The 23,794-nt window shown below is 46.5% G+C and overlaps 1 protein-coding gene across 4 annotated transcripts in view; it reads left to right on the forward strand.

Moving 5' to 3' along the window:
• DOCK1 (dedicator of cytokinesis 1) overlaps positions 1–23,794 on the forward strand; it is a 489,630-nt gene that overhangs the window by 424,738 nt on the left and 41,098 nt on the right. For all 4 annotated transcript variants that reach the window (XM_082721511.1, XM_082721510.1, XM_082721512.1 and 1 more), the window contains 5 exons: positions 1,729–1,814; positions 2,001–2,157; positions 8,990–9,030; positions 10,203–10,293; positions 13,314–13,433. In XM_082721511.1, the coding sequence (XP_082577637.1) occupies positions 1,729–1,814; positions 2,001–2,157; positions 8,990–9,030; positions 10,203–10,293; positions 13,314–13,433 (495 nt within the window). The remainder of the gene's footprint in view (positions 1–1,728; positions 1,815–2,000; positions 2,158–8,989; positions 9,031–10,202; positions 10,294–13,313; positions 13,434–23,794) is intronic.

Raw genomic sequence — 23,794 nt, forward strand, 5'->3', positions numbered from 1 at the left:
CAGCCCCTGTTGCCAGCCATCGTCATATGAGTGTGTCCAGCCCTTGGCTTGCGTGGCCAAGAGCCCAGGCTGTGTCTTAGCAACCTGCGGCACTGTGCCCCTGCTGACCTGTGAAGCCCTCCCCGGCTCCAATGCATTACGGATCCCCCAAAGGTCCTTGTGCACATCACACCTTCATGCCGTTAAACACCACCACAGACTGTTCTAGAAGAGACCCAGAGAGATGGAAATTCTTTCTGTTGCACAGCTTAAATAACTACAGGATCCTAGTATCCATGGGAGACTTGGAGATTCTTCCCTGGGAAGGCATTGCCTGAGCATGTATTTTAAGGGGATCCTAGGGGCACATAGGTGGCTCAGTGGGTTAAGTGTCTCCCGTCAGCTCAGGTCATGATCCTAGGGTCCTGGGACTGAGCCCCATGTTGGGCTCCCTGCTTGGCGGCGAGTCTGCTGCTTCCTTTTCCTTGGCCCTTCCCCACTTCCCCCTGCTCGTGCATGCTCTCTCTCAAATAAACACCTCAAATCATTTTGTAAAAATTTTTATTCTTTTAAAATTTCTTTTCAGTGTTCCAGAATTCATTGTTTATGCACCACACCCAGCTCTGTGTAATACGTGCCCTCCACAATACCCACCTAAAATCTTTAAAAAATAAAACTAAGGGGCTTCTAGAGACCCCTGCCTACATACAGAGTGTTCTTGCTTTCTGAATCCTGAATTTAGCTGTTTCCCTCAATTCCTCCTAAACTTGCCTTCTTTGAGTTTGGTGTGGATTTTCCCACTCTGTGGGAACTAACTTTCTCCTAGGCTTCCTTCCTCCCTGACCCAAGTCAGTGGGTAATTTCGGGGCCCCTGCAACATGGAGATAAACTGTGGAGAATCCCATAGGAGTGGGCCTGAACTCTGCCAAGGGTAGGGGACTGAGCAGCAAGGATGGGCTCAGATCTGTCATTAGTGAGGTAGTTACTTCTGGCCTGGTCAGCCCAAGGTTCATGACCCCTGTGAAAACAGCCTGGAGATTTGTACCTCTCCAGAATTTAGAGTTTTCCTAAAAACTCCAAGAGACAGAGTTTGGGTCCAAGAGACAGTTCTGGGGATCCTTGCCCACAGCTGTGCTCTGGAATTTTGATCAGAAGCTTTGGGGTGTTCAAGAAGGCCTGCAGATGGACCTTCTTGAGACGTCTGCTGGTCTTTTAGAGACTTTGTCCCTCCTGTGTTTTGTGACCTTTTTTTTTCAACCAAAGTGAGCTGTTTCCTTAGATCCATCAAGGAATGGCAGTGAAGTGGCCTCTTGGATGTTTTGCGATTGCAGGGAACTCTGCTGGCAAGTGAAATGCCATCTGTTCCTTTCCAGGAACCACTGAGCTATTTTCAATGTTACTTGTTCGCAGAGATGAAGTTTGAGACGCTGTTTCCTACTGCTCCTTGGTTGTTTTTCCTGTGGTTCCCTCGTCTGTCTTTCTTTAGTTCTTGCTCCTGCTATCAGAATATGCATGTTTATTAACTCAGTTAACCAGGGGAGGAAATGAAAGGGTCCCCCCGTGACAGGGGATCGTCAGACATCTCCAGGGCTCCAGGATGGCAACTCTTCAATGAAGTCAGGCTTCAAAGGCTTAGGGTAACTAACTATCTGATGACGATCTCTCACCGATTCACGTACTACTGATGCTCAGTTTTAAAAGGAAATATCCACCATGCTAATTATTTACACTTCCTGTGTTTAATTATAGTTTGAAAATGAGATCATCACCAAGCTGGATCATGAAGTGGAAGGAGGCCGAGGAGATGAACAGTACAAAGTGTTATTTGATAAAATGTAAGTGTTGATTAACAGTAGGATTTATGTCAGAACAGAGACAGAGAGACTGTAATTAGACTACAATGAACTTTGTAGCCCAGAAATAATTAAAATGTGTTAATAATGGAAAATATTTTAAATTGCACCTCAGTCAACTTTCCTTTTCTGAGCGTGATTAACAAGGTGTGCATAATTATTTTTCAGCCTCTTGGAGCACTGCAGGAAGCACAAATACCTCGCCAAAACAGGAGAAACTTTCGTCAAACTCGTTGTGCGCCTGATGGAAAGACTCCTGGATTACAGAACCATCATGCATGATGAGAACAAAGAAAATCGCATGAGCTGCACTGTCAACGTGCTGGTGAGTGAAATGCGAGTTCATTAAATTTCCAGTCTTCACAGGGAGCCAGAAACTGGACCAGAAAGTTCAAAGGCCTCATGGCAGCTGGCCTCGGAGCGTTTTGTGGGGGGAACTCCGCCTCCTTCGCTCATTTCCTCGTCTGCTGTGGGGAAAGGCAAATGAAGATGAGTCCTGCTGCTCCACTGTAAACAAGTCTGCAGAATCATCACCCCTGGGGGTTTCCAGGTGGTTCTTCCTGGGGCTGAGAATGATCAGCCAAACTGTTTTGTTGCCAGGTAGCACCCTCGTTGATGACAGGTGTCTAGGGCTTCGTCATTAGGAGATTGCAAACATGTCCTGTTGTGGGTTGAGTGGTGGCCCCCATGAGATGGGTCCAGCTCCCAATCCTCAGAACCTGTGACCGTACTTGGGCCAAAAGCCTCCTTACAGATGTGATTTAGTTAAGGGTCACAAGATGAGATTGTCCTGAATTACTGTCCAGTTGGGACCCTAAATCCAATAACAAGCATCCTTATAAGAGACAAAAGGAGATGCACAGAAGACCACATGAAGGTACAGGTAGAGACTGCAGTGATATAATTACCAGCCAAGGGGCTCTTGGAGTCCCCAAAAGTGAGGAGTGGCTGGTGGGATTCTTGCCTGGAGCCTTTAGAGGGAGCATGGCCCTGGTGATGCCTGGATTTCCAACTCTGGCCTCCAGAACTGTGAGAGAATATATATCATTTTAAGCCACCAGGATTATGATGATTTGCTACAGCAGCCTCGAGGAACTAACTCATGGCCTCTTGAAGAGCGGGGGCTCGGGTAAGTGTGGCCGCTGCCATCCACAGTCCTCTTGTACACCTGCTATCACTGTGACATGGCCAGGTCCTACAGACACCCCCTTCCTGGCTTAGCGGTGGTGCAGAGCTCGGGGCAGTGCACTTTCAGGAAGCTTGATGACAAGCTCAGCGGCAGGGAGCGGTTGGCCAGCCTCGTCACTGTCAGGAACCACGTGACTCCTATATCTCCCTCCAGAGCTCTCTGCCCCTCTCTGCCTCATCCTCCTCTGTCACTCCCAGAAGGAGCCAGAAAAGCAGACTCTTGGCCCTGAGAGGGTTTGTTTTTATTGCCCCTGCCTGTCCCCAGGCAAGAATGTGAGAAAGCATATTCCTGCTTCGGGCTGCCTACTTCACTTCTCAGGAGCTTGTATATCACCATCTGGTCGTTAGATGACATGTGGATGTTCTGCCCTCACTTCATACTGTCCACCTCCATTGGAATGGACTTGTAGGCACTTTGAGCTTGTGGAAGTGGACTTTTGTGCCAAGAAGAATATGACCCATCCTTCATTCTTTAGAAAACCACCAGAGATGTGATAGGTTTAAAAACATATTTCCACCTTCCATCCAGTTTATTGTCAATACTGAATTTGTACTTTGCGTGAGAAACTGGAAACTGAAGGCTCATCGGCCACCTCAGCCCCTGCCTTCTGTGGATAGGCAGCCAGTTCTCACTAATGATAAATACCATCTGTAGCAAGTTTTCTTTTCCCTAAACATCCAAATATGGAGGACTTCTGGTTTCCGGTTTAAAAGGAGCTTGGACTCTTCACCATAAGAAAAAAGCTGAAAAACCAAAAATCAACAAATCTTCTTAGTTCTGTCTTTCAGATCTGCAGGGAAAACTGCTGCCCCCCAGACTGGAGAGGCAAGAGAATCCAGTGAATGACAGCTTAGTGGAACAGAAACCATCCCTAGGGCCAGGACTAGCTTAGATGCCTCTTACCTAGTGCACTGTGTCTGCTGGCAACCTGAAATTACAAGGCATACTAAAGGCAGAAAACACAGTTTGAAAAGAGAGAGCAATCATCAGAGCTAGGCTCGGATATGGCCCAAGTTTTGGAATTTTAAGCCTGGGAATTTAAAAGAACTATGATTAGTATGTGAAGAGCTCTAATGGAAAAAGTGGACCTTATGCAAAAATGTTGAAGTAATGCAAGCAAAAAGATGGAAACTCTAAGAAAGAACCAAAAAGAAATGCTAGAAATCCAGAACACAGTAATGGAATAAAGAATGTCTCTGGTCTCTTCTTGTTTTTTAAAGACCTTATTTATTTATTTGTTTGTTTGTTTGTTGATAGAGAGGCAAGACAGGGAGAGAGGGAATACAAACAGGGGGAGTGGGAGAGGGAGAAACAGGCCTCCCACCAAGAAGGGAGTCCGACAGAGGGCTCGATCCCAGGACCTCGGATCATGACCTGAGCTGAAGGCAGAATGCTTAATGCCTGAGCCACCCAGGTGCCCCTTTCTTTGGTCTCATTGATAGACTGGCCAGAGCCAAGGAAGGAATCAGTGAGCTTGAAAGATCTAAATAAGTACGTGGATGTCATAAGGGTCTTAGGCAACTGTGAGTATTATGTGCTTCTGGCTTCTGTCCCTGAGATCTGGCCTACTGCTAAGTTTGCTTTTATAGTCACCTGGAGGCTAGTTGGGTGAGGGCCCCAGTCTTTTGCTCAGGAATGCCCTGACCCTTGCTTCATTGTCTTCCTGCATTCTAACAGCTGTTCAGAGAAATTTGCTTTTATAATGACAAAATGATTAACATGAAATAGAAATCAATATTTTCCTGTTTGAGAGAAATGGAAACCTTTTAAAAATAATTTCCTACTATGGACATACTTTTCTAGTGCTCACTAGGATTTTTAAGGGGATCGAAGAAGCTGATTTGTGTCCAGAGGGAAGAATTATTAGTACGTTTCTTCACTTTCCAACTTTGATGATTGAGAATACTATTTTTTTTTTTTAATTTTAAGCAAGATCTCTCATGCTCACCAGGATGTGAAACCTAGTGGAGATGTACTCGGAATGTGGCCTTTTATCATCAGAACCCAGGGGCAGAAAATCAGCTCTCGAAATGCCACCTGCAGTCACAGTTTCTGATGTTAACCTGTGTTCCTCTGCCATACGGAGCCTCACGCAGTACCTACCTGTTGCTGCAGTCAGCACTAGCCAGGCTCTAACCAAGAAGCACACCTGACATCATTAACCTCTCTGAACTTGTAACACCCTGAATCATTCAAGGAAGAGTCAGGTGTTCTATTCTTAGCCTTTTCCTAGGGATCATAAGATGGGTCCCAACCTATCACAAGGCCTTCCCGGGTTTTTACAGACCAATGTTCTGTCTCTTAATAGTCACTACCCAGCTCATGTTTAGTCACATAAGTAGAAACATAAATATATTTTTATCTCCTAGTCCATTTTCACCTTTTCTCTTGGTACTTTCCTTATGAAACAAATTATGAATATGTATATCCATCTCTAGATGAAAATAGATGTCTAAGCATACATTAGTGATATATAAAATGCACTCTGTTTATTACTAACCTGGAAATCCTAAAGTTAAAAAATAGAATAAAAAAATAATAAATAGAATCAAGAACATAGGATTTATTGATGCTCTTTAAGCCCATTGCCAAATTTCCTTTAGAACCAGTGCTTTTTTTTTTTTTAATGGAATCAATGGAACATTCTAACTTGTGTGGGTTCATTAATGTGTTACTGTTCCTTGCATTTAAACAAAATTTTTTAAAAATAATTGATGAGCAGTCACTCTGTGCAGGGACCGGAGTCCGCTACCCGTACCCATCCCTGAAGCACATCTGTATTACACTAGATCACGGTTGCCCCTGGACAGAATGTGCATTTGTAATGAAGTAGAGTTTTGTTGTCCCCTTAGAGTCGTGCAGTCTTTCATGACTGGTTGGTAATTCCGTTGTGTGTCACCACTATTCTACACAGTCATCAAGACAGCCCTCTCTCAGACACGATAGACTCCTTGTTATTTTTTAGATATAAGTTACTTTTCTCGTGGCCCCTTTAGAAAGGTAATTAAGCTGGCTGTCACGAGAATTCTAAAAATCTCAGCATTTGTTGTCCTCATGAAGGAACACAGAACTGGAGTATAAAGCAAATGTGTAAGTTCTGGAAGATGGGTGTGTCATGGTGCATTAGCACTGGAGGTCTAGTCCTGAAAGGGTTGCAGAGATCCACAATGATCCACAGAGCTGGAACCTGGCCCAGACCCAGCACCAGTGCAGAGGGGACCTGAGAAGCGGGAATGATGGGGAGAGGGGAGGGGGGAGGGGGTGCTGCTGCAGGGCCCAGAAGTGGAGCGCCGGAGCAATGTGACCTTTTACGTAAGAAACCCACAGTTTTATATAGAAACTGGGGTTTGAGATGAGCGTCCTTCAGTTGTAGAGAGGTTTTGAAGTCCTAGGAAGGGAACAGAACTAAGCACAGGCAGGAAATAGAAGACATTTCCATATCCGTGAGAGAGGAATAAAGGTCACCTGATATGCCCATTGTGAAATTGTAAAGGAGAATGATCAAAAGCTTGGGGAAAGATTAAAAATACCAGTGCAAAATAGGATAGTATAAAATCGTAGCTTGTAAATACTGGTGAGTTAGAGCTGGAAGTGAAGGGCTCATCCTCTCCCTTTGATGCGGATTCTCTTTGTTACGTCCCTCTGAGTTGTCGGCTGAAAATATCCTCATTACTGAGCCATAGCATATGAACCAGAGGACATTGAAATCTCAGATGCAGCAAAATAGGAAAATCTTGGAGCATTTTTCTAAAGGTGCCCCCTCTTACTTTCTATATTTATTTATCACTTTTTTTCAGAGAGATTAATTTCAGAAACAGGGTCTCTTTTTTTGCTCATGAAATTAAACAACTTATTCCATCTTAAGGATTAATTGGAGTCCTTTATAATGGTGATATGGACTATGATCTTGGGGCCTAATCCTAGAGTCCTCACATTGTATTCAGGTGCTAAATTTCACACTGACAGTGGCTGTGATGGTGCCTGCCCTCCCTTGGGCCTGGTTAGGTGAGTGTTCTGCGCCTTTTTGGGGCCCCAAATCTTAAAAAAGATTTAAACCTTTAAAAAAATTTTAAAATGTTTATGGAGATGTTTACATTAAGAGATAGAATTTTTTTTTCTTTTTAAAAAATATATTTAATTTATTTATTTGAGAGAGAGAGCACAACCAGCAGGAGGGGCTGAGAGGGTAGGAGAAGCAAACTTCCTGCTGAGCAGGGAACCCAATGTGGGGCTCGATTCCAGGACCCTGAGATCATGACCTGAGCTGAAGGCATACACTTAACTGACTGAGCCACCCAGGTGCCCCAAGAATAAAAGGTAGAAAGAAATTTTCTTGGTCACCCAGAAGATATTTTACAGTATGTGGAAATAGCCCATTGCTTATAACCTGCTAATTAATATTTTTCATCAATAAGCATTGAAATACAGAATGTGCTTCCAAGGCCAACTGGTTTCTTTACTGTGGCTTGCAAGGTTGGTCTGTCTGGAACAGCAGTGTCCAATAGAAATTTCTGTGATGATGGAAATGTTCTCTCTCTGTACCATTTGGTACAGTAACAGTAGCCCCACAGGGTTACTGAGTCCTCAGGGTTTGGCAAACATAACAGAGGGAGCATGGAAGCACCTTAAAATGAAAACACGACAGTCCAAAACCTTTGGGATGCAGCAAAGGCAGCCCTAAGAGGGAAGTATATAGCAATACAGGCCTTCCTTAGGAAGGAAGAAAAGTCTCAAATACACAGCCTAACCTTATAACTAAAGGAGCTGGAAAAAGAACAGCAAACAAAGCCTAAGTCCAGCAGAAGAAGGGAAATAATAAAGATTAAAGCAGAAATCAATTATGTAGAAATTAAAAAAAAAATATCCAGTAGAACAGATCAACGAAACTGGGAGCTGCTTCTTTGAAAGAATTAACAGATTAATAAAGCCCTAGCCAGACTTATCAAAAAGAAAAGATAAAGGACAGAGTAAATAAGTCATGAAAGAAAGAGGAGAGATCACAATCAACACTGCAGAAATGCAAACAATGAAAAGAGAATACTATGAGCAGTCGTATGCCAACAAATTAGACAACCTGGAAGAAACAGATAACTTCCTAGAAATATATAAACTACCATGACTGAAACGAAAAGAAATAGAAAATCTGAACAGACCCATAACTAGCAAAGAAATTGAAGGAGTAATAAAAAATCTCCCAATAAACAAGAGTCCAGGGCCAGAGGGCTTCCCAGGGGAAGCAAATGTTTAACTTTATTTAATTTTTTTTAAAAGATTTATTTATTTATTTATTTATTTAAGAGAGAAAGAAAGAGAGCAGTGGGGAGGGGCACAGGGAGAGAGAAAATCAGAGAATCTCAGGTAGATGTAGATGCCCTGCCAAGGAAGGAGCCTGACTCGGGGCTTGATCCCCTGACCCTGAAATCATGACCTGAGCCCAAGAGTCAGATGCTTAACCAACTGAGCCACCCAGCCAGCCCTAACTCTATTTAATTTTAATTAAATTTACTTTACATCGCATACAGGTAGCATGGCTACTGTATTGGCCACCTCGGGTCTAGAATACCACATTGCCCTCTCGTGGCTCTAGCCAAGTCTGGGCCCAGCATGGTTTAAGTCTTGTTAGTGATACTCCCAGATATGGGATCTTTCATGTATTTTTCATTTTCTAATGACTTTCTAATGTCTAAGGCATCATATCTTTGGGGTAATACCTTTATTTAGCTAAAGACTAGGTTTCAGTCCTTTCAGTGTAGGAAGTGGAATCATAAGCATCACCCCCCGCCCCCCAAAAATTGAAGACCAATGTAAGACATCTTTGTACTTTATGTGAATTTATGGTTCTAAACCAAAGAGCCCGGTCCCTTTGGCTGTGCTTGACACCAGTGGAAGAACCTTGAGTGTTTAGTGCTTATGTGACACCTTTTGTAGAACAGGTTTCTTAAAACAGTGTTGTGGTTTGATTTTTCAGAATTTCTACAAAGAAATTGAAAGAGAAGAAATGTACATAAGGTATGTCGGCATCCCGCTTGTCCGTACCCTCTGCAGGTTTATGATAATTGCTGTTTGTCAAGTGCGTGCTAACAACTGTTGTATGATTACAGGGGTTTATCTTGTAGGAGTCATGAATCCTGGAGGTTGAATTTGGTGTATCCTGACTCCTGTGCAGATGCCAGTGCTGACATTTCGGGGGTCATATTTAGCTAAATACTATTTCACAGGGTTTTGGTATCTCTTGACTGACTCATGTGGCCCTTTTAAAAAGAGATAAGAGCACAATTTTCACGTTTTACAGTAAACCATATGATCAAATGAGAAATCAGTTTTAATTATATCATAAATAGACAATAGTATATTTTTTCAGTCTATTCTTTTAACTGATGGTATACTCTGATGTTTTATATTTCCTGCTGGATTTCCCTCCTTCGTTTGCCTTTTTCTCTAGAGGGGGTTGGCTGGGATGGATCCCCTCTCTTGGTCATTTCGAGGGGCCAGTGTCAATATTTAGCAAGATGATAACTTAGAAGAGAATAAGATTATGTTCATGTGGCTTAATGTTTAATGATGTGTTTACTATATCAAGCATGCTCTTCTAACTTGATTTCTAAGAATGTTTTTAGTTTCTCCTTTATTAAAATATACCAAATAAACTTAATAAACTTCTGCAAAAGCAGCCAGATTCTTTTATCTAAAATGTAGTTTACTCTATATTAAAAAGCAATTTTATAACTTTATGGCAGAGAAATTTTTTGATCACATTCAGTGTGATCATTGGAGCTCTTTATTTTTATGGATTTGTGTTTTTATGGATTTCGGGAGGGGGTGCCTTTGTAGTCAATAGAAACGTAAGAAATTACAATCAGACTTCGTGATCTCATTTCACATGTAAGATGAAAAGGAAAGAGAGACCCTTGAAGTACAATTCTGCATTCTTGGGCTGTCTTCATTTTCAACCTGAAAAAGGAGCACTTAAAATTTTTTTACAAAATGCTATTGTATATTACTCTTACTGGTTTTCCTTAGTGCTTTCTGCACCAAAAGTGTTCAGGGCATTGGGAATTGTGAACTCTGTGAAGAGAAAATGTAGATACAGTTTACTGTTGAAGGTAGAGTTTAACTCTTGCAATCTTCAACACAAATGATTTGTTGACATCTTAGACGATCACTCTGTTTTGTCATCTCAGATACCTGTATAAGCTGTGTGACCTACACAGAGAGTGTGACAACTACACGGAGGCGGCCTACACCTTGCTTCTCCACGCAAAACTTCTGAAGGTAACAGAAATTGCTACATACTTTCATGATTCTGTTATTATAAATTCTGAGATGATTTAAAATTTTATTTTTCCATGATAAATTTTAATAAACCTATAATTTAAGTTCTTATGGATTTTGGCTAAATGCAGTGACATAAACAAAGATATTTAGAAGGCACTTTGATGACAGACTTGGCCCTACTGAATGCAGATTTAACAAGATGTTAGAACGAATTATCACTAAGCATCATAAACACCCATCGTTGGGGTGTTTGCTGTCATTGAGTTAGAGATTCTGTAGGTCCTTCTTCATGCCAGCAGGACACAGTAGTAGAGAAGGGTGCTGTCAGTAAGAAGGAATTTCTGAGGTGGACAGTTAAGAGATAAGATGAAATGTATCCCTGATTACCTTAGAGAAGAGTTCACACTGAGATACTGTATTGGTCCATCAGTTCACGTGAGACCTCCCGCCTGATTCTCCTGGAGTGTTGCTCCTGAGCACAGGTCTGGCATGACAACTTTCAGTTCCAGTGATTCTTTTGTTATGCACATATCTTTTGACATTGGTCGTTGGTTGGTTGGTTGGTTGGTTTTCAATAATATATTCATGCTCTTCCCTCATATCCTTCTCGCCCAGCTAATCATAGAGTAGACCCTCAGTAAATAATGGGATGGGTGGATGATGAATGGATGGATGATGCATGGATGGTTGACTAGTTGGTTGGATTGAAGAATGAAAGTGTGGGTGGGTGGGTGGGTGGGTGGATAGATAGATGACTGGTTGGATGGTTGATTGGTTGGCTAAGAATGAGAAGGTGGGTGGGTAGGTGGATGGGTGGACGGATGGAAGTATGGGTGGGTAGATGGATGGACAAACATCGATGGACAGATGAGTGGGTGGGTAAATAGATTTATCCAAATGTCTAGGTAGGTGGGAAGGTGGGAAGATGGATGGACGAGTGAATGGATGAAGGAAATGCTATACAACCTCGAGTTTTACATTTTAAAACTTCAGGTGATCATTAGATCATCCTTCCTATCACATCCTTGGAAAAAAATGAAAAATTATAAAGTAGATAGACAAGAACAATTAGGAGAATTAGAATTTAGTTGAGTGACCCAACAGAAAGACCGCTCGTTCAAGGAATCCTGTTTTCAAAATCAGGACAGCCTTTGAGCACCAAAAACGGAATGAAAGAAAACCAGGAAAGATTACTTTAAAACGGGCATTAAGCAATGTCTGTGAATGATGAGAAGCCATCAGGAGGATACTGTATTGGGAGTGAAACTCCCAAGAATCTTCCAGCCTTTGGACCAACCCCAAAATCTCCAGCATCTCTTGATGCTACAAATCTACACAGGCTGCTATGGAGACACTGGAGTGTGGGCATTTACCTTTGCTTGAAAACAAAAGGGTCCATGACAAAGAAAAGAGGAGAAGGCTCCATCTGGGGTCTTCATCAGTAGGCATCAATAGACCCCCTTTGGCTTCACAACACATAAAGCTCTCACAAGGAATGCGATTAGGACGATAAAGATTTCCCTTGGCATACCTGACACCAGCCGTACCACTAGGAATTCTAATGGTTTTCATTTCTGAGGACCCCAAATTTCAATAACAAGGCATTTTTGCAAAGACGAAGGTATTTCTTTTTACCAGGATTGAAATGGGATTGACAAAATGCTCACTCAGCCTCCTCTCTCATAGTACATAAACGTCTGTTGAGCACACATGGGTTTGTCATAGATCACACGAGGGCATTTCACATCCCAAACTACAGGCCCAGATGCATTATCTTTTCTACTGGGACTCTGGATTTTCCAGATAAGTGGCGGATGCTCTGTAATTTCTCTCCATATCTTTTACACCATGACGTTTCACAGTGTTCCCTAAATACGTTTTGATAATTTCAGTCAGCGTGAACTCATGCTGGTTAATCAACTTACGAAAGGCATTATTTGTATTGCTATGAAAAGTGTTCTTCAGCGTGACAGATATATTCTTGTTCATTAACAAAACATTCTCAAATATAATCTTTTTTGGTTATTTTGTCAAAAACAAGAGCAGTAATGGGCGCCTGGGTGGCTCAGTGGGTTAAGCCGCTGCCTTCGCTCAGGTCATGATCTCAGGGTCCTGGGATCGAGTCCTGCATCGGGCGCTCTGCTCAGCAGGGAGCCTGCTTCCTCCTCTCTCTCTCTCTGCCTGCCTCTCTGCCTACTTGTGATTTCTCTCTGTCAAATAAATAAATATAATCTTTAAAAAAAAAAAAAAAAAAAAAAAAAAAAACAAGAGCAGTAAAACCGTTAGCCTTGAGCCCTAGTAATCAAGTGAAATCATGTGAGTGTATAAGTGGGAGGGGGAGAGGGATTTTTACTTCCCTGCTCAATATTTTTTAAGTGATTTTAAAATGCAAGGAAGTTATTCGACATCAGAACCTTATTTATTTTATTGTAGTTACACAGTAGACTCCCCTAAAATTTTACGTTTATCCCCCACGAAGGCAGGACTCTAGCTAGGCCGCGAGAATCCCATAATTAATGATTTGTAGCGACTGGTTGTAGTCAGGATACACGAGTCTGATTTTTAAGGCGAAGCCTAAAGGTACGACTGCTATGTGAGATCCGAGTGTCTTCTCTGCTGTTGACTAAAATGTTGAGCATCTCCAGATGGAGGGCAGCCCCCCGGGATGCCTCACCCGAGACAGCCCTAAATCGCCCAGCTCGTGATTCACCTCAGGAGTTACAAGGCGCTATCAGCAAGAGGACGGTTCTGTGATTTCCAGAAACTGCTGGGTTTCTCTTCTGTATGAATCGAGGCCCAGCTTTGCCTCCCTCTTGTCTTTCCTTCCTCGTGGGCTTCTGCACAGAGGTTCTGCACTCATTTCCAGGTCCCAGCAGCCCCGAGTGTCCCTGGGACCATGGCCTGTGTACGTGCAGGGCATGGGGGCCTCGCCGTGGTGCATTCTGACCAACAGTGGGCCAGGGGTGGCACTGGACACACCCTCGCCTGACCTGTCTTGTGCTTTGCTTTGGCCTCAGTGGTCGGAGGACGTGTGTGCGGCCCACCTCACCCAGCGGGACGGGTACCAGGCGACGACACAGGGCCAGCTGAAGGAACAGCTCTACCAGGAAATCATCCACTACTTCGACAAAGGCAAGGTAAAAAAAAAAAAAAAAAAAAAAAAAAAGACTTTTTTTTTTCCCTCTGCTTTCCTTTTTATGTGTACCTTCCTACAGCACATGTCTTGTAACATAGGATGTTTGTGGAATCGGACACTTGTCACAGACTGTGCATTGGAAGGTTTTATGCATGGTCCACCTGCTGGGACTTCTAAGTAGAAATCCTAGCCCAAAACCCTGCAGTTCTTCCCTTTGCAGGGGCTCTGCAAGTAAGGACTAAAAAGCACAAGTGTTTTGCTTGTCCTGCCGGAGAGCACTGTGTCTGGAACCTTGATTTGGAAAAGCTTCTGGGCACGTAGAACGAATGGATTCCTTTCACAGTTTGTGTTTTTCTGTGAGCGCTGAAAAATGAATCCTGTGGTAAGACCCATAGTGCTCCGTTTTGGTGGATTCTAGATTAAGTGGCTCCCACAAATTATTTATTTCTTGGACTTCTGTGAAAAGGAAACATGCCATCATTTTTTCCAGCCAGTAACAGATCTCATTAGCGTAGTTTGTGATTCACATAAGCCGTAACTATTTGGGGGAGAGAAAAAGGTACCTGAACTTTGGAAGTTTTGAAAATCTGCCACCAAAGGGACTTTGGAGCTCATTCTGGGACTTCCTTAGGATTCTGAACTCCTCTTGGTTACCTGCTTTTCTTTCCTCACTCGGGGGAAGGTAACCAGAGACTCCATGGAGGTACCATGTGTGTCTCCTAGGGCTCCTATAGGAAAACACTACCAACTGAGTGGCCTTAAATGACAGCAGTGGGTTCTGTCACCGTCCTGGAGGCTCTCAGTCTGACGCAAATGTGTTGGCAGGGCCGTGCTCTCTGTGTGAGGATGACATAAGGGAGAATCTGTTCCGTGACTTCCTCTTAGTTCCTGGGGCTGCTAGCCACCCTCAGCGTCCCAAGCTCCGCCTCCGACAGCACATGGCACCCACCCTGTATGTGTCGCCGTGTCCAGATTACCCTCTTCCAGGCCCACTAGTCTTTGGATTTACCACCCAGTCCAGTGTGACCTCCTCTTCACTGATCACATCCAAGGGCCCTATTTCCAAATAAGGTCACATTCACAGAAACCAGGGATTAAGACTTCAACCTATGTTTGGAGGGAGGGAGCGGGGGGAGGCAGGACACATACAGTTCTACCCACAACAGCACTTAGAGCACAAAAGGATGATGGCCACCTCTTTTCGTGGCTGTCGATATAGACCAAACCCTGCTGAAAAGATAATGTGTGTTGTATTCATTCCCTACTGTCCTTCACATAGACAAAAATCAAACTATTCGGAATAGCATGGAGATCGCCCAGAGGCCACTTGGAAATGTTCTGTTGGATTACGCCTAGTCCTGCAGTGGAACGGAATATATTTCTTCGTGGCAACGAGATGCTTTCGTAATTAAGGCTGATTACTAAAATTGTATTAGTTCAGCTGGGGGAACCCTGTTTCTCAGCAAAGTCCTAGAAGAAATGAGGCTGATTCAGCCATTCCTTACCCTGATGACGTCCTGGCTTCCTGTCTCCTGGCCTTGCCTTGGAGTGGGCAGAGCAGGAGAGGGACCTGGGGGAGCCGAATGTCATCGGGGCTGAAGGAATGTGTGCCTTTGCTCATGACCATTCTGGGCTCTCACAGTTTCGATGCCTCCTCTGACAGCGTCGGCCCTGAGACTTCCTCCTGTCACCCCTATTCCCTCCCTCACACCCTGTATTCTGGCCACGTCACCCAAATGTGGGGGGGCTCACACACACCAGCCCGGCCTGCCTCTGCCCGGTGGCTTCTGCCTCTCCTGCTCTTGGCTGTTTTCTTCTCATCTCAGCTTGAATGTCATCTCTCCTCTGACCCCACGGTGTCTCTCCTCCTCCACAGCACTCTACAGTTTGCAGCGGTAAGTTTGTGCGTGTAGGTTGTCAGCAGCTCTATCAGTAGGCCGTCCGTGCCAAGAACATAGCCGCACATTTTCTTCCCACCGTGTGTCTAATTCTCAAAATGATTGGCATGTAACCCGGTGGGCTTTTGTTGGAGAAACCAGTAAAAGTGAATGGATACTCAGCAGTTAAGAGTGACTCCTGACAGTGGGAAATGCTCATTTATCGCAGGTCCGTGGCCTGCAATAAATAATAAATCAAAGAACAGAGTCCTTTTCATTTTTAGCAAAGGCAGGCTCGTATGGAAAGGGGAAAGAAAAGAATATGCTCAGTTTAGAGTAGAGTGGTTCTCAACCGGGACCCTCCCGGAGACATTTGAGGTTGGCGTGACTGGGAGAGAAGACAGCCCTCGCCCTGGTGGATGAAGGTCAGGGAACTGCTGAGCATCCTGGGACGTACAGACAGTCGTACGACAAAGAATTCTCCAGCCCAAAATGTCAGTATTACCAAGGTTGAGACATCCTGGTTTTGAAAAAGCTCAAGGGACAAAAGATTAGATGCAGAAAGAGAAGCAGGCAGAGGGAGCGCTCTCGTGTGGTCCTGTTTTCGAAGGAGACACGGAGATGGTTATGGGAAAGTGACCAGTTGGCTTTCCTGGAGTCCGGAAGACAGTGCTTGTTAATCACAGTGTACGAGGGTTGTCTCCACAGTAGCTTTTAGACTTGTCTTGGCAAAACAGATTGAAAAGCACTTTCTGAGGATTTGTTACTTTTCCACCAGAGTGTCAGAGAACCAAAGCCCTCTCATTTGTCGGAAGCTCACTTGGAGAGTGAGCACAGGTGAGGGAGAAAGTTCATCAGATGAGATCTGAAGTACCCGAGTGATTAGCTTCAAGGCACAAAAACTTAGTCTGACGTCAACAAGCATGACATTTCCTGGGAAGAAGAGAACAGAAGGAAGCAATTACTCATCGCCTCCGTCAGTCCCGGTGGGTAGGAATATGCTAGAGTTTCAGCCACCCAAAGTCTCAGTGGCTCTGGGCCACCCAGGGGTGTTTCTCACTCATGCCACATGTCTGTCCTGCTGTCCCAGAGCCCAGAAGGGCACAGGTTTCACTACAAAGAAACACAGCCATGAAGGGACGGTGAGTTGCAAGTCCGGGCCTTGCACACCCTTGTCCAGAAATGACCCATGTGTTTCTGCTCATGCCATTGGCTAAAGCAAGTCACAGGACCACAGTGGGCCCCGGGGATGGAAGTTCCCAGAAGGAGGGGCAGACGTGAAGCACCTCCCCCTCTGAGGACGTAGAAGTAGACATGTGAGTCGGGCTTCTAACGGGGGCCTTTCAGGGCCCATGGAGATTACCCCAGTAGGTGTATGTTTTAGAAAAGGTGATATACACACAGATATATAGTACAGCTCCGCACAACCGGACTTGTGAAAATGGAGAGATCTCACAGAACCTGGTGTTGGGCTTTGATCGCCATTTCTCCATAGGTCAATTTCCTTCTTCCATCAGGGCAGGGCTGGGCATGGCATGCACAGCAGGAGAAAGTGGGCTCCTGTTCCCTGTGCCTTGGACCCTGGAAACTGCCCAGCCGGGGAGGGAGGGAGGTAGGAGGTCACAGAGGGGATCTGATTTGGGCATTTTGTGCCAGATCACTTTCATGTGGACATGGGTGTCCCTGCCAGGTGCAGGTCTGTGCAGGACTTGAGACAAAGAACGTCCTCTGTGCCTTTTCGGAACACAGTGGAGTAAGACAAGTGGCTGTGCTCATTGCTGCAGATCACCAAAGCTGATTTTGGGAGAGCCTCGATGTACACGTCTCTGTTTCCAGATTGCAGTCATCTTGGGGGGAGCCTATCTCACAGTGGCTCTTGGGTGATGGATGGCAAGTGTTCTCGGCAATGGGAACTTGAGAAGGGCCTCAGTTAATGCGGGGGACCCCTGAGCAGGTGCCCTGCGGAAGCTGGTGCTTAGGTAGTGCTGTGGGACTGTAACCTGAGCATTCTGATCCTAGAGTCACAAGGGGCATGTGGTCATTGGCACCTGAACATAGTCATTGGCATCTGAAGTGTGGCCAGTCCAAACCAAGACGGGCTGTCAGCATCTAATACACACGGGATTTTTAAGACTGAGTGTAAAATAGAGAACATTGTTCAGAGCTGAGCTGTTTGTGCCAGCAATTCACATGGTCAAGTCCTAATCTCGAGGACCTCTGTCTATGAAAGAGTTGACAAAGCAAAGTGAGGTCACTGGGATGGGCCCTGATCCAATCAGACCCGTGCACTTCTAAGAAGAGATTAGGACACAGACACACCGTAAGGACCCTGTGAGGGCAGAGTGAGAAGAGGTGCCTGTACACGCCAAGGACAGAGGCCTCCCAAGAAACCATCCAGCCGCGGGCTTGGTCTTGGGCATGCAGCCTCCAGAACTCTGAGGGGATAAGGGAAGGGCAGATATCCAGTCCATGTACGTTCTTGCGGCCACTAGAGCGACTCATGCTAGCATCAAGTATCTCACTAATTTCTGTGTTCTGATTATGTGCCAGAATGGTAATGTTGTAGGTAAATTTTACTAAAATGAATTCCACTTTTTAAAATGTGGCTACTAGTAATGGACATGACATACTTCCTGTGCATCATGTTTCTATCGGATGGTGCTGATCTGAGCCAAAGACTCTGAGTGTCTAGACCCTGGTCCTGCTGGCACATCCGTCCACGTGCTGGTGTGAAGGGAGGGTTCGTCCTTCACCCTCCGGGGCCGTCTCAGGCAGCTGGGACTGCTTCTCTGCCTGTTGGCACTCGTGCTGAGTGGATATTTGAAAAACTAGACAGTATCTAAGAGAATTAGAACATGGGGACCAAAGCCAAGAAATAATAGAACTTATGTCAGAACGGAAAGGGAAAGCATGATAACTAGCATCAAAATTAGATTTTTTTTTTCTTGTGACCCAATGTCTTTTCTACAATTTGGGGGGAAAAAAACCTGTCAGGAGTCTGGGAGTTATTCACGTCAGGAAATTTGAGGGGATGCGTGAGTCAGAGACTCCTTTATGGCAGAGGATTCTTGGAAGGGAAAACACGGGGCAAATGTTAGGAAAGGAAAGAGGCAGAAACAGAGCTGTGAATGAAGATAAACCATGAGAAACCAAGAAAAACCAACATAGCTTTGTTGGAGCAAGAGGCAGCTTTCTGGTGCTCATTTTATTTTATTTTTAAAATGGAGCATTATGCCCCTCAGGTATGTTGTTCTCTTTCCTGCTTTGGCCAAAATCAGTTATAATCTCATTCTCAGGTTCCAAGCTCTGAAGGAGGAGTCACGTTCTCTCATTGTGATTTGCATATTTAAGTGCCTTTGGGAATGACAGCCCCTGACCGAAGCACTCTGATACCTGCACTGGCTGGGCCAGGATCCTACCTGAGGCCCCGCTGAGCACTTCCAGTCTTTGGACAGAGAAGGTCCTTCTAGAGCCAGCTCATCCACAGTCCTCTTTGCATGAGCTCTCTCTTCCCGGCGTCTAGTCCCAGGGGCCTGCCCCCCTCTCCCTGCCACTCTTCCCCAGGGGCCACCACACTTCATGAAACATACAGTAAAGTGTGTGGCCACAGTATCTAGCATGGCTTGAAGCACTTCAAAGATTCCCATGCCCCTGGGGTCCCCCACCTCCTCCTTCAAGCCTCTCTCTACCCACAACATCTGGCCTTTGTCGAGAAAAGGTCAGATGCTCTTTGATTCCCAACCGCCTGGACTTGCCATGGTCTTCCCTGGGTGTGGAAGGTCCCTTGTCACCTGCTGTTGTGTTCCCACGCTCTCTCCATGTTGGACCCTCCCTGCCCCCATCATCCATGAAGATGTCTCCTAGGCACCCTTTGCCCTGGCCTTAGAACTATTTCTATGTCTCCTGTCTCCATGCTTTGAATATCTCATTCTTTTCAGCCCCCTGAGCGCCTGGGGATCTTGGTAAAGTGCAGACTGGGATTCAGTAGGTCTTGGGTGGGGCCCGAGGCTGCATATTTCTAAGCAGCTCCTGGTAATGACAAGGGAGCAGGTCCAGGGACCACCTCAGTCACCAGGCCCTGCTTTGGCTGAAGCTCCTTGAGCTTCTGTGTCCCTCTCAGGGAGACCGGGTCTTCATAGAAACTGGACACTCGGGTGAAAAACGTTTTTAGTAAGCTTTACTTTTGAGAGCAGTTTCGGGTTCACAACAGAATTGAATGGGAAGTGCAGGGAGTTCCCCTCCCCCTCCCCCCACCCCTACCCTGACACAGGCGCAGCTCCACCAGCATCAGCGCTGCCATTCTGGCTCGTCCTTTACTGAGTGGAGCACCTTCCAGCCAGCACTTGAGCAAAGACTCGGGAGGGCACCGTCACTCAGACCTACCACAAAGTGCCTTCTGTGGGGCATGTTTGTCTCCTCTGTGTGGTCTTGCTTCCTGGCCCAGACTCTTGAGTCCCTGAGAGATCTAAGGGGGCAGATCCCTGAGCTCACTTCTGCAGTGTGTGAGCTCGGGGGGGGGGGGGGGCTGGGAACGCTTCCCCAGCCCCCTTTCCCAAGCCTGGTGCTTGCTGGTTCTCCAGCACCACGTTCACTGCAGAGCCTACAGATCAGACAAAGATAATCTTGCAAAACCTGAGCCGCTTTTCCTTCCTGGATTCTGTGCATCTTCTAGAAATGGCAGTTCTCGGTCAGGATGGCTGCGGGGGCTCCTCAGTGAGTGAGCAGGACCGGGAGGGCGTCCGGGGTGGGCCACGCCCTCGGATTTCATTGCTGACCCAGGTTCCATCCCCAACGCCGTGATCTGCGCGATCGCGGGATGCAGGATCATTTAAATCACAAGCATTTGGTGTGATCTCACATTTATTTCATCTTAAGGAGAAAACATTACAGCTCTGATTTAAAAACATATATCCGGGTAAGGGGACCTCACGGCATCGTTGGATTTAAAGGCTGGGGATCACGAAATTCTAAAATGGAAACTCAGTAGGGCCTAAGTCTGGCAAAAGTATGACTCAGTTAAAGCTTCATCGATGCAGGCTGTCACCATGTGGCCGGATCCGTGTGTAATTAAGAAAGTCTTCATTATGTCCTTAATGTATGGAAACTTTACGCATTCCAGAGCTCATTTGCACTGTTAAATTTATTCATCTTCCCAAGGGACACAGGGACAGAATCCAAGGCAGGGACGTTCCTCAAACACCTTGGCGGGCAGTGAAGGAGTGGGCGCCCGTGGAAGGCGTCCCAGGGGCTGCAGGGACAGCGGAGGACAAGGGACCAGGCTTGGAGTATATTAAAACTTTCTCTGCCTTTGTGCTCTGAACACTGGAACGCTGAATGGATTTTCTGCTGCTTAATACCGGACACTCCGGCTTTTGAATTATGTCCTGTTATCTTTCCGTGTTTCTTCCACACGAAGTCATTCTTCTATTTTTGCCTTTCTATCGTTTTAAAAAGTTTTGACTGTCTTTCAGCCAAGCTCTTGGGCTTTTCATCTTTTTCTCTGTCTCCAGAAAACGTCATTTCCATCTGTTGCCCCTTTCATTCTCTTACAGTTCTTCCTTCCTGGGCTAATAACCACTCCTCGCTCCTTCTCCATTCTGTTCTTACCACCCGTTTGAGCGTCCCCCTGAAAGCCTGCTGTCGGGTTTCATCCTGGCAGACGGGTGTTCTTTCCCGAACACGCGCTGCATTGTCTGCCTTATTGTGTTTGGTTGAGGCCTAGTAATTTTCAATAAAGCCCTTAATCCAAGTGCTTTGCTGAAAATTACCAGGCTTCTCTATGGAGGATGAGGCAAAAATAGCAGCCGCGCTATCAGGAGAGCGCGTCGGAGTGCGGGAGTCCGCAGTAAGCCGCGTTAAGCCTCGGAAACTGGGAAGCAGCCCGACGGCGCCCGGAGAGGGAGCAGGACTGCTGGCCGGCGTGCGGGGCGAGGCTCCGACTCGGCTTCCAGCCGCAGCTCCGTTTCCTTTTCCCTTAAAATAACCTCGCCTCGACAAAGTTCGCACTTTGCCTTGTGCCCAAGTCAAAAATGAGGCATCGCGCGTCTTCCTGTGAACTAAAAATAGGGATTTGGGGAGCCAGTGTCTGCATTTGGTGAAATGATTCCATTTCTTCTCTAAGTCTTTGGGGTGAAGTTTTCCCATCCTATGAGTTTCCCATTTAAAGCGCGGCGGCGATTGCGGGAATTCAGGCACAGGCAGAGACACCGTCTTCCTGGGTTGCTCTCAGCATCCCCAGATGTTTGGGCGTCTGGGTATTTGCCAGCATCTGTTCAGTTAGGGAGAATCTGACCTGCTAATGTGTTCCCAGAGATCACATTGATACTTATTTGCTCCTATAAAAAAGGAATAAATTTGTCTTTTTATCAAAGCATGAGCAAAATCAGTGCTTAGAGTCTGTAACCACACTACTCCCCACGGTCTTCAGGGTCCCTAACAGGTGTTCCATGGCCAGGGCTGGAATGACGGAGGCCTGCCTCCAGGGGGGCTAGTCCACCCCCGGGCTTGTGTGCAAGCAGATACGTAAAACCTTCCTCTGGTCCGTCATGCTGGTGGGTTCTGGGTGTACCAGTCTAACAGGTGTGGGAGTGACTGCTTCTTTTAGGGAGAAAGGAAAGCCTTCCTGGAGGAGGTGACACACAGATTGGCTCCTGAGGAAGGAGATAAAGTTTGCCTGGCGATGGCTGGGAGAAGCAGAAATGGTAAGGAGTGGGAGTCGTGCTAGCTCACGGAGGGCTCCCGGGCCATCTTGCTTTTCTGGGGATGCCAAGGAATGTGTCTACAGGCTGGGGGGGTGAGGGGTCCCAAGACACACGGATGTGGGAGACTTGAGAGCCACTTAGCCCTTGGCCTCGTACGTCTCCTGAGGATTGGATTTACTGCATCAGGCACAAGGAGCCCTTGAGATCACATGAGAAGACGCAGCCGTGACTTCCTTTTCCTCTTGCCCAGCAGAGGAGGGCGGTGTTGCTGGGGGCGTGGGGGGTGGAGACCTGCGGGGAGGCCAGAGCAGCTGTGCAGGCCTGGGATGCGGGGGCCCCAGGCAAAGTGGCCGGCAGCAGGGATCACAAAAGGGAGGTGACGTCTCCAGAGACTTGAAGTCAGCTGATCACGGAGTGCCTCTTAAATGGGCCGATGTCAGAAGAGCAAATGCTGGAGGAGCCAGGGCGCCCGGCACAGCCCAGCAGCCTGAGGCAGAGCGAGGGTCGGTATCCTCACGTGGCTACGCAGTCGGAAGGGGCGCTCCAGCTAAGCCCAGTGAGGTTTGACTTCCCACGAGGCAGTTAAAGCCATTCGGAGGGACAAGGCTCCATTCCTGGCACATGTTCACTCTCTTTTCCAAGTAGTTGACTCTCCAGCAAGCAGTTCCCCGGCTCTGTGATGCCCCGTCACCGTCCACACATCCCTGGTGTGGCTTCCCCCACTGGTCTCTGTCCCTGCATGCTCTGCTTCCGTCCTTTTGGAGGGATGGGCTCTCCACGCCCCTACCCTGTGCCCCGGAGCCCCTCGCCTGTCCCTGGACGTCAGGCCAGCCTGTCTGTCCATGTTTTGCTCTCTGTAGGCTAATAATACATATTTGCCTACATCCGTGCCCTTGTTTCTCCCAACTTAAGAAGTTCTCTCTCTTTCTGACTCCTCTCTCCAGCCACTGTTCGTCTCCTCCTTCCCGCACTGTTCCTCGAAGAGCTCTCTGTCCTCACTTCTGTCCCTCTCCCTGTTCTCTGGAGCCTGCTCCCATCATAGATGCCCAGTAACTCCCCGCGGAACGAAGCAGCGTCCCTTCTTTGCTGCCTGACGTAGGCTTTTCTCTTGCAGGACTGCAGATGTCCTGGCCAGAAGAAAAACCGCAAAACCTCTATGTTATAAAGATATCTTTCCTTCCTCGCTTTTCCTTTCAGGGCATTAAAAGCTGAGCAGATAGTTTCCTGTTCCGACAGGTCTCCCCTTCGGGGAGAAACAGGCCAGGTTCATGACCGTGGCTTAGATGGGCAGTGATTCCTTGAGTACCTGACTGCTCAGAGGGGCAGGGTTTATTGTTGATGTGGTTTGAGAACCTTGTCCTCAAGGCTCCCTGAGCCCAGCCCAAGTCCCAGTCCCCCTGGCTTCCTGCCCCATCTGACCAGCTTTCTCAGGTGCTAACTCTGCCTCTGCCCCCTCAAGAGGAGGACAATATTATGACTGCCCGATCGGGCAGCTCTGAGCTGCAGACCACAGAGACAGTGCACCTGCTGGACTGGGAAGGGGGAGCCTGACCCTGTCCCTGAGAAATGTCTTAGGAAAAATGTGGCTCCCTTGATTTGATCAGCCGACACCAGGTAAAAACACCAGGACCCAGGATAGGGCTTGGCTCAAGAAAGCAAGGGGCCTAGAGAGAGGGTGAGGCCTGTAGGGTCTCTGTTTTTTCAGCTGAGCCGCAGCCCTTGGAGTCACGTGACCCTTCTCATGACACATTTTCTCTGGGGACTCCCTCCCCTCCTGCTAGAGG

The sequence above is a fragment of the Mustela nivalis genome (assembly GCF_964662115.1).
Source record: "Mustela nivalis genome assembly, chromosome: 2".
Taxonomy (NCBI): Eukaryota; Metazoa; Chordata; class Mammalia; order Carnivora; family Mustelidae; genus Mustela; species Mustela nivalis.